The sequence below is a fragment of the Neopelma chrysocephalum genome, unplaced genomic scaffold (assembly GCF_003984885.1).
Source record: "Neopelma chrysocephalum unplaced genomic scaffold, ASM398488v2 Primary Assembly neopelma1_97, whole genome shotgun sequence".
Taxonomy (NCBI): Eukaryota; Metazoa; Chordata; class Aves; order Passeriformes; family Pipridae; genus Neopelma; species Neopelma chrysocephalum.
In genome coordinates, this window is record NW_020897760.1 from 2,468,690 (window position 1) to 2,481,985 (window position 13,296).

At 40.6% G+C, this 13,296-nt stretch overlaps 1 protein-coding gene across 6 annotated transcripts in view; it reads left to right on the forward strand.

The window, feature by feature from the left end:
* The window catches only part of LRRC7 (leucine rich repeat containing 7), a 118,629-nt gene that overhangs the window by 72,092 nt on the left and 33,241 nt on the right, over positions 1-13,296 (forward strand). For all 6 annotated transcript variants that reach the window (XR_003536036.1, XM_027694322.1, XM_027694317.1 and 3 more), the window contains exons 7-12: positions 2,363-2,426; positions 5,240-5,314; positions 5,994-6,138; positions 7,065-7,137; positions 9,663-9,792; positions 10,164-10,279. Coding sequence is in view for 5 of the 6 variants with exons in the window: in XM_027694322.1 (XP_027550123.1) it covers positions 2,363-2,426; positions 5,240-5,314; positions 5,994-6,138; positions 7,065-7,137; positions 9,663-9,792; positions 10,164-10,279 (603 nt within the window). In the remaining variant the exon portion in view is untranslated. The remainder of the gene's footprint in view (positions 1-2,362; positions 2,427-5,239; positions 5,315-5,993; positions 6,139-7,064; positions 7,138-9,662; positions 9,793-10,163; positions 10,280-13,296) is intronic.

A 13,296-nucleotide genomic window follows, 5' to 3' on the forward strand; every position in this document is an offset into this window, starting at 1 on the left:
GTGGACAACAAAAATGTGAGAAAATATTGAGATGAGCACAGCGGCTAATCCAGCACTGACAATGGATTTGCCTCATTTACTTTTTATTTCTTCAGAAAATAATGTCATAAATTCTAATGGAAAAGGAATTCTGTGAGTTGCTGCCCAAAGAAATAATGTGTGTGACCCTTAGAACCTCCTCAGTCCCAGCTCTGTAGCAGAAGCTCCTGTTTGATGTTGTCTCTTCCATTGTATAAATGATATTTTTTTTGTGGAAATCCAATCATGTCTCTGACTCATGAAGTTTTACCTGTTGGAAGTCCTTTGGTTATTTATGAATACTTTTCTTCACATGTGGGAATAACTTGGATGTGATCAGAAGTTTGTGGTTGAAGGTTTCATGCAATCACCATCTCCTGCCTGTCAAGGAGTAAACAGGATTTTGAGGAGAATCCCATGATTCCATTAAAATAAGTCCTTTGTTTTGCCAGAAAGTCTAAACTGAGGCATTTTCCTGGATATTTAATGTGTTTAAGATGTGTAAATAAGTATTTTCTAAATAAGGCAGCAAAACCAAACATGCAAGAAAGTTAAATTAGGCAATTTAGGTGATTACCGAGAATTGTAATTAATACCCCTGAATTGTATCATGGGAGTTAGAATTTATGGTTTAGAACTGTTGTGAGCAATGTTAATTTTTCACTAAGTATTCTTAGTTTCTATGCTGGTTTTTCATGCCTTTGTAGTTTTTTAGCATGTTCCATTATTGTGTTTAAAAATAATTTTAATATTCACCTTATTCTGAACCTAATGGGACTTCCATCCTAAGAGCCAGAAATCAGATCTTCTCTGTGTGAGTCCTGAGCGGAGCTACTTATGAATGGAAAAATAGCTCCAAATGTGATACTAGTAAAGATTTATGGGAAATCTTTGGTCAATTTTATCAGCACACTAATTCCATTCCATTACATCATTTAAATCATGAATATTTAACTGAGCATTACTCATAATTGCCCCTTTCCTTATCCACCTTTATAAAATGACCCCACATAAAAAATATAATGAAGCTTTCCCTAAGAAAAATAAAAGTAATTACATGGAAGAGCTAAAAATAGCAGCAGCTGATGGAAAATCTCAGCTAATATTCCACTGGGGACCTTGGCAGTGCTTCATCTTTTGATGGAACCTCAATTAATGGAAATTAATCTGCCTCCACACCAATGTTAGTTTATGCATTGATCAAATAAGTTGGGAAATACATTGGAAAAGAGTGGGAGAAGAAAAAGAAAAATTAAACCGGCAGTGAACTGAGTGTGGAACAGGGCAAGTATCAGCATTAAGCAGCAAATTTATCAGGAATTAATGTGTGTCAGGGTGGCTGTTGGGGCAGAAAGATGAAATGGTGCTGAAATAAAACTGGGCCTGTTTCTGGATGTTTCCAAACCACCCAATGATCAGCAAAAATTCCATATTTGTTGTATTTCAAAGACTTGCTTCCCTCTCCTCCTGCAGACTGGCCTTTCTAGTTCTGTGGAGTTTATTTCCCTGTTGTAACATATTAAAAATGAAGTTTCCTTGCCATAAATATGCAGCAGAGCTCCTGTGCAGCCACAGCACAGCCTCATTTTGCCATCATTTAGATGCTAAAACTGGGCTCTGGTTTCCAGTCCCAGCATCTTTGATCATCATTTTTACCTCTGGTGCAAATTGCAGAGATGAAATGGTTGATATTTTAGAGCACAGCAATTAAGACTGTGCTAATTTTTTGATTAGGATTGATTACCTTAGAAGGCCTCTGAACTGCTTCTTGCAGTTAATGCTAAATTAATTATTTAATTATTTTTATCCTCTTTTTTTACCAAACCTTGTGTGGTATTTAGACCATTTTGGTCCACCAGGGCTTAAAAGAGAAATTCGGCTCAGGTAAAATCCTGTCCCAGTTTTATGCACGGAAACAAAGGCAGTGATTGATATATTTACTTTGAACTCCATTAAATTTGAACCTCAGAGCAGTTGAGGGCCTAGCTCAGGCCATGAAGAGCCAAACCACTCTCTAGTTATAAAAAAGTCGATCACAAATGTATAAATCTGCATCAAAAGGCCACTTTTTATATTGTATTTCATTTCAATCAGTTATAAACTTAACAAGGGTCATTTTCCTTGAGAAACTATACAAAATTCTACCAATATTCTGTTTATTTTTACACTGAAATAACTGTTCCAAAGATGGAATATATTGTTCAAATTTGCATCATCAGCATCAAACTGGTGTAATTCTTTTTACCAGAAGGGTATCGTTGCAGCTTTATTCTCATCCAAGCGAAATTTGACTGACATTTTTCAAGTTAAAATCTCATTTTCGATATTTCCTAATCTCTTACAGGTCAATGCACAAACTGACTCAGCTGGAGAGACTTGATCTGGGCAATAATGAATTCTCTGAACTGGTAAGAAACACAGCATTTTTGAACAGAAAACCTGTGAGGTTTGGATGCTCTGTGGGTGGGGCATTGAACTTTTAGTGGAAAGGCTTTGCTGGACACTTTTTAGTGGAAAGGCGAGGGACACGTTTCCTTGTGGAATAGAAGGTTCCTGAGGTGAATGTTGATGTCAGAATATGCTTCGTCTCCATCAGGCTTCTGCAGTTCATGTCAAGGTCACAGAGGATTCTCCTTCTGACCTGGGATGCTTCACTGGTCGTGAATTGAGGATCTCAACAATTTTTTGCATCAATTATGTATTAATTTCTTAATATCTATCATTATATCTTATATCATTGATATCTTATATCAAACATTAGAAATAGCTGTTACCAGTTATTAGAAATTGCTATTAGCAATTTTTAGAGAAGCTGTGTCTGCCCCATCCCTGGAAATGTCTAAGGCCAGATTGGACAGAGCTTGGAGCAATCTGGGATAGTGGAAGGTGTTCCTGCCCATGGCAGGGGGTGGAACAGGATGATCATTAAGGTCCCTCCCTGCCCAAACCACTCTGTAGTTCTGTGATCTCGCCCTTGCAGGAATGCCATAGGAAAAGTGGTACTAATTTAAATCAAACCTGTGAACAAAAGGATAAAAAGGCCCTGTTTTCATGGATTCTGAAAATCTGATTTGGATTTCAATAGAAACTTCCTTTTTTTGAGAGAAAAATGTTCCCTGGAGCTGTGGTGGTGTGGGAGAGGTTAATTTCTTTGACATCCTGGGACTGTTTTGCCCTGGAAGAACCTGTGCAGCCAAACTGGAGCCACAGGCACAGGGTTAACTTCAAAACTGAAGTAATTCTGTTCATTCATTTTGCCGGAAACAAGATGACACAAATCATGGGGTTCCTGGAATAGAAACTGTCACTTCCTAAAGAGCAGCTGTATCCAGGTGACTTCATGTAATCAAGGGAGGGAAGAAGCAACTCATGTCCTGGAGCTCTGGGAGCTGTAAATCCCAAGGAATGGGACATAGGTTTGACATCTTAGGGGGGTTTAGACCCTTTTTTGACATTTGAAGGGTCAAAAACTGGCTCCAGGCAGATGATGAGCAGCAATGACAGCTGGAAAGGAAACAGGGAAAGGTAGAGAAAAAAGGAAAATGTAAGAGGATAAAATGTAATGTATTTTTAATTGAAGATTAATGTTAGTCTTTAATTCAGACTTGATCCTGGGAAGCATTTCTGTACCAAGAGGGTGGTCAGAGCCTGAAACAGGATTCCTGGAGAGAGGGGGTTGATGCCCCAAGCCTGGCAGGGATTAAGGGGCATTTGGAGAATTCCCTTATTAAAGTTTTGGTCAGACAGAATTGGTCAGGAGTGGATGGTCATTCCAACTGATTTTATTAAGACCCTTCCAATCCATTCCTATTCCTATTCCCACTCTCCTCTACTGTATTCCAGTTGTGGCAATCTATGTGGAAAATGAAAATATTCTCCAAAAAGACATCAGCTGAAGCATTTCTAACAGAGACAAATAAGTTTTTAATATCAAAACGTCTCATCTGGGTCCTGGTGAACCATAAAGTGCCATAATCCAGGGTACACCATAAATTCCATAGTAATGGTAAATTATAATCCATGCTCAAGGAGTTTCACCTCAAACTGTACTATGTCCAGCACAGGAATAGGCTGTTACCTCTGAGAAAGGTGTCTGTTAATGAGAGGAGTTTAAAACCAAATTAAAGTTGAGAGGGAAAATTATGATTATCCATAATGACCTGAGTCAGTGAACACTCCGGAGGAATAAAGAAACATTAATCAGCACAGGAACAAATAGTATGAAATAACCATTAATCAGTTTAGCCTAGAAATGAGAAATGGGTTTAATCATAGAAGGACAACAGAATTTCAATAGAATTAGCAGAGGCAAAATAAATAATCTTTAAATTGTTAACTAATAGTTTTTTAATGGAAACACATCGTGTGGCAATGTGGAAAACTGAGCAATTGAGCTCCGCTGCTGAGCAGGTTTATTGTTACCTGATGAGGCATCAGGCGCTTCTCCTGCCTGGAAAAGTGAAAAATCACATTTCTTATGGGAATGACAACGTTGCAAAACACTCAGACCACGTGGGATAAATGGAGGGTCTCTCTTAAGGTCTGGTGGTGCTGGGCAGAGGTATTTGTTCTGGCTGTGTTGGGATAATTCCAGGGCAGTTGTACCACAGGCCTTTAAAATGCTTGAACTTGGTTTAGTCAGGACCAAATGGAATATTTAATACTGGTTTCTGGTCATAAAATTCTCTACACCTTGATAAAGGAAAGCAAGTTTGGAAGTCCTGTTTTGCTGTGGAAAGTGTTTCATTGGAAATGCTGTTTAGGCTGAAAGCTGGGAGTATTTGGGACCTGATAATTCCTGGTTTTCCCAGCTCTAAGGAGTCAGAAATGATCTGGGGAATTGCCTGTTTCAGCTTCTTTCATTAAGATCTTGTAGTTTTGAAAAGAGTAAAACAGATTAATATTGCAATTTTAAGGCATGCCATGATTGTGACTCCTGAGTGTGACAACTGCAGACATCAACTCTCCTAGCAAGTTCTCCTTTGGATTCAGTTCTTTTCCAAAGCATTCTTATATTTTACAAGTTTTGCAAAAGAGCACCAGTGGTTAAATTAAATGAGTGAGCTGTTCCTGTCATTAAATATCTGAAAGGCTGATGTGGGTTATAAAAAACAAAGGAAGGTGAAGAGGGAATCTTTTTTTTTACACCAAAAATTGATTTATATTTAACTAAAAAACCACTGCTATATGTAACTGTCCATAATTATATATTTTTCCTCAGCCTGAGGTTCTTGAACAAATTCAGAATCTAAAGGAACTGTGGATGGACAATAATTCTTTGCAAGTGCTACCTGGGGTATGGACATTTATTCTTTGTAATTGAATTATCATGTTATGTAGTGACCTATTTACCTGGCAGTAAATGAGCATTTTCTTGCATGGGGGCACAGTCCTTCTGCACAGAGTCATTAATTATAATCCAGAAATAAAAGTTACATGATAATGTCTAAATATTCAACACAGAAAATCTTCATCTCTTTGGTGGGGCTGCAAATGAGATGGGAATTTTGAGTGAATATCCCTTGGATCCATGTCCAAATGGAGAAATAATACAACTGTATCACCAGGAACTCAGTTTTTCAGCAGATTTCATGAATCTGGAGCACATTAATTAGCAATAAAAGTTAAGTGATAATGTCTAAATGTTCGACATGGACGAACTTCACTTCCTTTGTAGGGCTTCCATCAGATGAGAATTTTGAGTGAATATCCCTTGGATCTGTGTCCAGATGGAGAAATAATACAACTATATGATCAGGAACTCAAATATGCATCAGATTTAATGAATCTGGAGCACACTAATTAGTTTGGGGTGTTTGGTGCAGCTCCTGAAGGGGAGGCTGAGACTACCTTGGTCCTACCTTGTAAAGGTGCTGAGATAATTGAACAGAACCTGTATCACTCTTGTTTGTCTCTAATTAACTTAGCAACTGGTGTGTGTCTGTCCAAGTAACTCTTTCTCACGTGCTATTAAGTCTATAGGGAAGTTAAAACAGCTCGTGTACCTGGATGTGTCCAAAAACAGGATAGAAACTGTGGATTTGGACATCTCGGGATGTGAAGGGCTTGAGGATCTCCTGTTGTCATCCAACATGCTGCAGCAGCTGCCAGATTCCATTGGTGAGAAAAGCTCAGGGATTGTTGTAAACTTTACCACCTGAAAATTTAATTTATATGTGGGTTTTTTTGTAATTGTAAGACTTTATAATTGTGGCCCAAGAAGTGACATTAAATCCTAAAGGAGGCACAAACATCGGTGTGTGGACAGTCCCTAAAGACCATTTGGTAAAGTCGGGAACAAAAATCCCTGGCTAGAAAGTATTGATTTTTCTGGTTTGCTATTTTAAGGAAAATAAGTGAAGAAGGCTACAAGTGATCTAAATTTCAAAGTAAGTATGAGAGTGATGGGGGGAAATTGCTGCTCTGAGTTACAGCAGTAAAAAGGAAATAAAAAGGAAATAGTTCAAACTATTAATTATCATTTTTGACTATTTTTCATGCATAGAACTTCAGATTTTTTTAGGATATATAGAAATTCTGGAAGCCAAGTGCTTGTAGGCATATCTGGATCTTTCATTTCAGTCTTGATCCCTCATATTTTCTTTTCAACTTCCCTTTGAACTGTTAAACAGGACTGGCATTTGATTAATTAATAAAGAAAAAATCATTAATAAAGAAAATTATCTATTAAGACATTAAGAGATAAGTAGAAAATTACTCTTCCTGCATAGATAAGATACTATTATTTTTATTGCCTTTTATTTTTATAAATATATTATTGTTTTATTAATATTTATATTATTATCTATTTTTACATTATTTTTCAAGGCCACAGAAATATACTTAATATTTCTTTGCAATTCAACTTAACATTTAATCAGGATTTTATTTTGATTAAAAGAACATGTCCTATACATAGATATTCTCTAAAATCCAGACCTGAGTTATTCAGTGTTAGAAATTGTTGGTGTTTTAGCACATGGGAGATTATAGAAAATATTAATGTCAAATATTTTTCTACTACTTTTTCCCCACCTGCTCTCTAGGGCTGTTGAAGAGACTGACAACTCTGAAAGTAGATGACAACCAGCTCACAATTCTGCCCAATGCCATTGGAAAGTGCGTATGAGATTAATGTGATTTTCAATGTTAAGTAAAATGTGTTTTCTCTTCTGCTTTTTTCCCTTCTGTTTTTGTTTTAAATATAAAATAAGACAAAGATATCCTGAATTATAAAATAATTCGAATTTTATAAATAAATTTTCAAATAATTTTAAAATGCTGCCTAACACCCAGTTTAAAACATTGAAATTTGGAGTACCACTATTGCTTCTGTGGGTTTATACTGGTGTGAGGGATAAAAAGGCAAAATATATTATATTTTCCAAGAAAAAGGCTACTTTTCTGTGTGAATCACTTGCAATTTAGATGATTAGAACAGCAAAACTAGAAGGAATAGGAGTATTTGGGGGAAATACGTCTGTTCCCATGGCAACAGCCTGAGGCTGGTGTGGGAAGGAGACGCTGCAACCCTTGTTCATGTGGAGATTTCTTAAAATATTCCAGTGGTCCCAATGGAACAGCCATGAAAATTTCATGGGGATGGGGCAGGATCGAAGTATTTCCTGTGACTGGGGTAGGATCCTGTCGTTAATTGATTGTGAGAAGCACTAATGGTTCCCTTTAGCTCTCGTGGGGTCAGCTAGGACACGGATCCCTGGCTTATCCTGCTGAGGGTCTGGAGCCCTTTGCTCACCAAAATCTGCCATTTATTGTCAAATTTGGGGTGATGCCAGTGTGTTCCTAAGGATGGAATCAGGGGATTCTTCGTATAGGTTCCCACTGCACGTTCCTTCCAGCAGAACGTATATTTAACATTGGTATTTTTATAGGGTGCCTCTTCCTCTACATATTTTGCTTCTGAAATTCTATATAAGCTGATATTTGGGAAAAAAATCAGAGTTCCTTGTCCATGGCTGCCTTCCCCAGGTGTGGTACCAGAGTTTGCATCCTCCCCAGGGCACCAGTGTTGATGCAGCAGTGTTGAAGCTGTGCCAGGGGAAGTTCAGGTTGGACATCTGGAGGCCAACTGTGCTACATACATTCTATAGCAACCAGTTTGTAGAATCCCAGGCTGGTTTGGGTTGGAGGGACCTTAAAGCTCATCCTGTCCCACCCCCTGCCATGGGCAGGGACACCTTCTACTAGACCAGGTTGCTCCAAGCCCCATCCAACCTGGCTATTTCAATAATAACTTAGCTGTTGTGCCATTTGGGAAAAATAAGCCAAATTTGTGAACTATTTCAGCTGCAACCACTGACAGCCCAGGTTGGCTCACCCTTCTGTAGTTTTTTTCTGTGTAAATCTGTAGTCTCCAGATTTATGGAATATTCATGGAGAGCATTAAAAGTTGGTGATGTGAATCACTAAAGGACAAATCTTTGCTACTCAAATCATTGTGTTGCAGTACATTCTGATGAGCAGTGAAAGCTCATAAGGCTCAAAGCTCTACAGGATGCTGCAAAAAGGTTGATCTAATGTTTAACTTTAGCAGCTTTGAGGGTCAGTTTCTAAAACCCTCTAAAACTTTTCTTTTGTGCTGAATTGCTCAAATTGAAGGAACTCCCCTTTTTTAATATCTGTTCAGTATTGTTTGTCTTGGAACCTTAATTATATTTTTAAAGACACAGCTACTGCTCTAAGGTGGGAATGCAGAGCAGAGGCTGATCATTTGATATTATATGTTATTTGAGAGTGACTGGTTGTGCTTTTTCCCTCTCTAACGAGGACAGTGTCTTCCACATCAAAATGAACTTGGCTTTCTCTGACTCATCCCTTTGGATAGTTTTCTACTGAGTCTCTTTCTCCTAAATACTGGTGGCAGTACCTACCACAGAGCCTGTTACTGTCACACAGGGATTAACAATGTGGAGGAGGGAATGCTCCCTCCAGGGACCAATTTCTCCATGAGACGCAGAGCATTTCAACTCCGGTGCTGGTGGGGAACCACCACCCTCATTTTTGGAACTCTTGTTCAAAGGACAAGCCTGTGGTGGCATTCAGAGTGTGGCCCTGCACAGTAGACCCATTGTAATAAAACATTCCACACAAAATCAGTGATTCCTACTGATTAAGTTACTAAATTAGAGCCAAAGGCTGGAGATGTTCTCTGCAGGACCTGAGGGAATGCCCTGTGTGGGTGGGGAGGTGCCAGGAGGGAAGTCACGAAGGGGGGGTGCAGTGTGTTCTGTTAGAGGAGAGTTTTGTGTCCAGTCTGTGCCACATCTGTCTGTACCAGATGATGCAAATGACAAAGTAAACTTGTACTCCCAGCAGAATGGCTTTCCACTGCCAGAGGGCAGGGTTAGATGGGATAATGGGGAGAAATTCTTCCCTGTGAGGGTGGTGAGACCCTGGCACAGGTTGCCCAGAGAAGCTGTGGCTACCCCATCCCTGAAAGTGTCCAAGGCCAGGTTGGATGGGGCTTGGAGCAACCTGGTCTATGGAGGAAATCTGCTCTAAAATTTCCTCCCAGGGCTGTGTCTGTAGTTGTGTGAAGCTTTAGAACTCCCAGAGGTTTTAGGTTGTTAACTGTGGTTCTCCACCCCTTGCACGGCTGCTAACGAGTGTATTTACAATTCCAGTTTGTCTTTGTTAGAAGAATTTGACTGCAGCTGCAATGAGTTGGAGTCCCTGCCCTCCACCATCGGGTACCTCCACAACCTGAGGACCTTGGCTGTGGATGAGAATTTCCTCCCGGAGCTGCCCAGAGAAGTGAGAGGCTTTGGAATTACAGATTGAAATGTTTTGTGGGAGCCCAAGATTTCATCCTTGGCCAGACAAATTATCTGTTAAAGCAATTGTCTGAGGGATGATGTGGGAGACCAAACCTTTCTTATGTACTCAATAGTAAAACTGAGCAGTAGATTAATAAATTCCTGTTAAATGTGGAATATCCCTGTGAAGAGCAGAGTGAGTAACCCCAGGAACCCTGAGGGTGTTACTTTCTGATTAAATTCTGTATTTTCTGCTCTTTGTCACTTCCAGCAAAAACCCAATTCAGCCACCTCCTGCCATGAAAAGTGAGTGATAATAAATGTTACCAGAGGCAGGATTCCATCATCTTTGACTTTTTCGTTCCGCAGATTGGAAGCTGTAAAAATGTTACGGTGATGTCTCTGCGCTCCAACAAGCTGGAATTTCTTCCCGACGAAATTGGGCAGATGCAGAAGTTGAGAGTGTTAAACCTGAGCGATAACAGGTACAGTTCACATCATTTCCTTAAACAATTTAAGCATTTATTAAAAAAAAAATTAAACTGTTATTTTTAGGTATTTTTAAAAAATATGTTTATATAAAATATATTTTATAAAAAATGTATTTAGAATAATATTAAAAATAACATGATTATTATTTACTTTCTTTAAAATATGAGGAAAGAATCTTGATTTTTTTTTTAATCTTTATGGTTTGATCTTAGTTCCACTGATACCAAAGAAGAAGTTGAGTAGGGCCAAGATCTGGGTCTTAGTGTGTTTTAATAGGTTAAAAATCATTTGCTTCTTTTATGTCCTGCTGTTTCCATGCAAAAATGTGATATTTGGCTTATATAGGTTTGTAATATTTAACGATGAAAAAGCTGCTCTATAGGGAACCATGAAGTGCAAGCACAGGAGTTTGTTATCCTGCCTCCCCTGAAATCCAAGGAACATTTTTCATTCCCTTCAGTAGAGTTTTTTGGTCAAAAAACCCGGATTCTTGTGTTCTTATGCACATGACTCTGCTTAGATGAGAAACAAAATGATTAAACTGAGCCTTTCTTGATACCTGTGCTGCCAAAGACTGAATTTCCTTGAGCTTTATCCATGTGGGTATGCCAAGAATATGGTAATTTTCAGTACAAGCACAGAAATCCAGGTTTGCTGGATAGTGCCACGTATGGGGTGTGAATTCCGTTTTCTCTCCAGTAATTACCCTCCACACTCAGTAAAAATCAGGAGAAGGACTTCCCACCCCTGTGTCAGATTTGCTGTCAGCAGTTTCATTGTTGAGATTACGGCTGAGCATAAAATATAAACCATAAAACGAAGTAATGTAGAAACCCTTTAATATATTTGTTTAAAATTACTTGTTTAATTCAGTTTGATTCTTTTCTGCATTGCAATTGTGTGCCATAAAATCCATCATGACTGGACCAGAATGGAAAGTTAAACTTGAGTCTAGTTTGTGTTGTGACTGTCCAAATCCCAGAATCAGGAAATGCCTTCAGGTGGCACCAGGGGAGGTTTAGGTTGGATATTAGGGAAAATTCCTCATGGAGGAGCTTGTCTGGCCCTGGCAGTGGTGGAGTCCCTATCCCTGGAGAGATTTAAAAGCTGTGTGGGTGTGGCACTTGGGGACATGAGTTAGCAGTGGCCTTGGCAGTGCTGGGGAATGGTTGGACTTGATGGTCTCAGAGGGCTTTTCCAACTTAAACAATTCCATGAATCTGTAACTAACTCTATGATCAAATGGTGGGTCTCTTGATTTTGGGTTCCAGATTGCAATGCTTTCCCGGAACAGGCGTGCCCCTCCATCAGCATATTGGTGGCAGCAGTGCGCGTTTGTGCCTTTATCTGTACAGACAGAGTCTGAAACAACACTTCCAAACCACTCCAGCTGCCATTCCTGCCACAAAGGCAGGCTGGCTTCCCTTCCTGTCCCTGCATCCATGTGCCCTGTCCTGTCCCACTGTGGTTTTGTCTGTGATCCTGGATCCATAAGTGATGCAGGTGAATGCAGCCCGTCTCAAATACAGGGAATTTTCAGATGGACCTCTCTGTGTCTGGTTCCTGCCCAGCAGCTGTGGTGGCACCTGGGAGGGGACATAGGTGGGCACAGGAGTGGGGAGGCAGGAGGACAACCCTAGTCCTGGGCACTTGGGAGTTCAGGGTACAGGTGCCTTCCCTGGCACATGAAACCGCTCTGAGCTGGGTCACTGCCCGTTTTCCAACCTGTGATTGTGCTGTGAGTCTGAGGTGAGGGACAGGAAACCAATGGGGTTTATTTGGGTTTTGTTTCCCATTTTTTTCCCCAGTGACTTTTCAGCCAGGTCAGCAGCTGGTTTCAGTCCCATCACTTCAGTGTGGTGAGGGACTGTGAGTGCTGAGGTGAGACAGGGAAGGGCAGCTCATGGCTGGGAGGGGGTGGGAGCAGACAGGGCTGCCCAGCTAGGCTGACACAGCAGCTGGATCCCACCAAAACAGCTGTCCTGCCCCAGTTCCTTTTCCCCAGCTGCCCAGCTAGAACAGGATTGGGATTTCCATTGGGGAAGAAGGTAATTATGAGACCAGCATCCCAGGGATGGGATGTTCCTTGGGGTGGGATGTGGCAGCTACTATCCTTCCCACTCCCCTTAGGGGTGTGTGGTGGTGGTAAACTCTTTTCTCCAGTCCTTCTGGAAAGCTGTGCAGTGAGCTGTGAGCATTGTGGAGCCACTGGGAGAGTGGGGTCTGGACCAGGAGAGATGGGAACTGACCCTCCCCATAGACTTTCAACCTTTAAACTCAGCTGAATTTTCTTTAAAACTGGTTGAATTGTCTCATGTACTTTTCTGGAGTGGTTTGGGCAGTAAATCTTTCCTCCTTCCTTGCTGTCAGCTCTGGCTGAGGTTCAGTGTTGCTCTGCTGAGATGTTGTGATAATTCTTGTGCCATGGAACTTCCCACTGCAATGAAACTAAAAAGTTTTCACATTTTGGCACCAAAGAGCTTGGACAAAGTTCACGTTCCTTCTTAATGCTGGAGTTTTTAATGCTTTCTTTTTTTACTTTTCTATCGTCCCATTTTCATTAACATTCAGGCAATGTCTGTTCTTTCTTTGAATGAGTCCACATGTACCTGCTTAAGAGAAGGGTGCCTGGGCTCTGCTTCCTGCTGGGAGCCTTCCCATGTTCCCACAGCAGTTTTGCCCCTCTGCTCTTCTCCAGATCTCACAGGAGGTAGAGCACACCAGCTCTCTTCCTGGGTACCCCTTCAAGCCATTGGAAGAGGAGACAGAGACACACACAAGCAGAGCAGATGGGTGATTCTGGAGCCTCCTGAGCTTCACCCTGTTGTGATGGGCTCCTGGATCCTGGGTTGTGCATCAGCCGCTTCCCTCTCAGCCTGTTATGGGGCCTGCTGAACCCTGGGCCCCTCTAAGAGGGACCCTTTACCCAAGCACTGCTGATGCACAAAGCTTTTGAGAAGCATCTGTCACTCCCTGTGCTAAGGATGGATTGTACATATTCCATCACAAT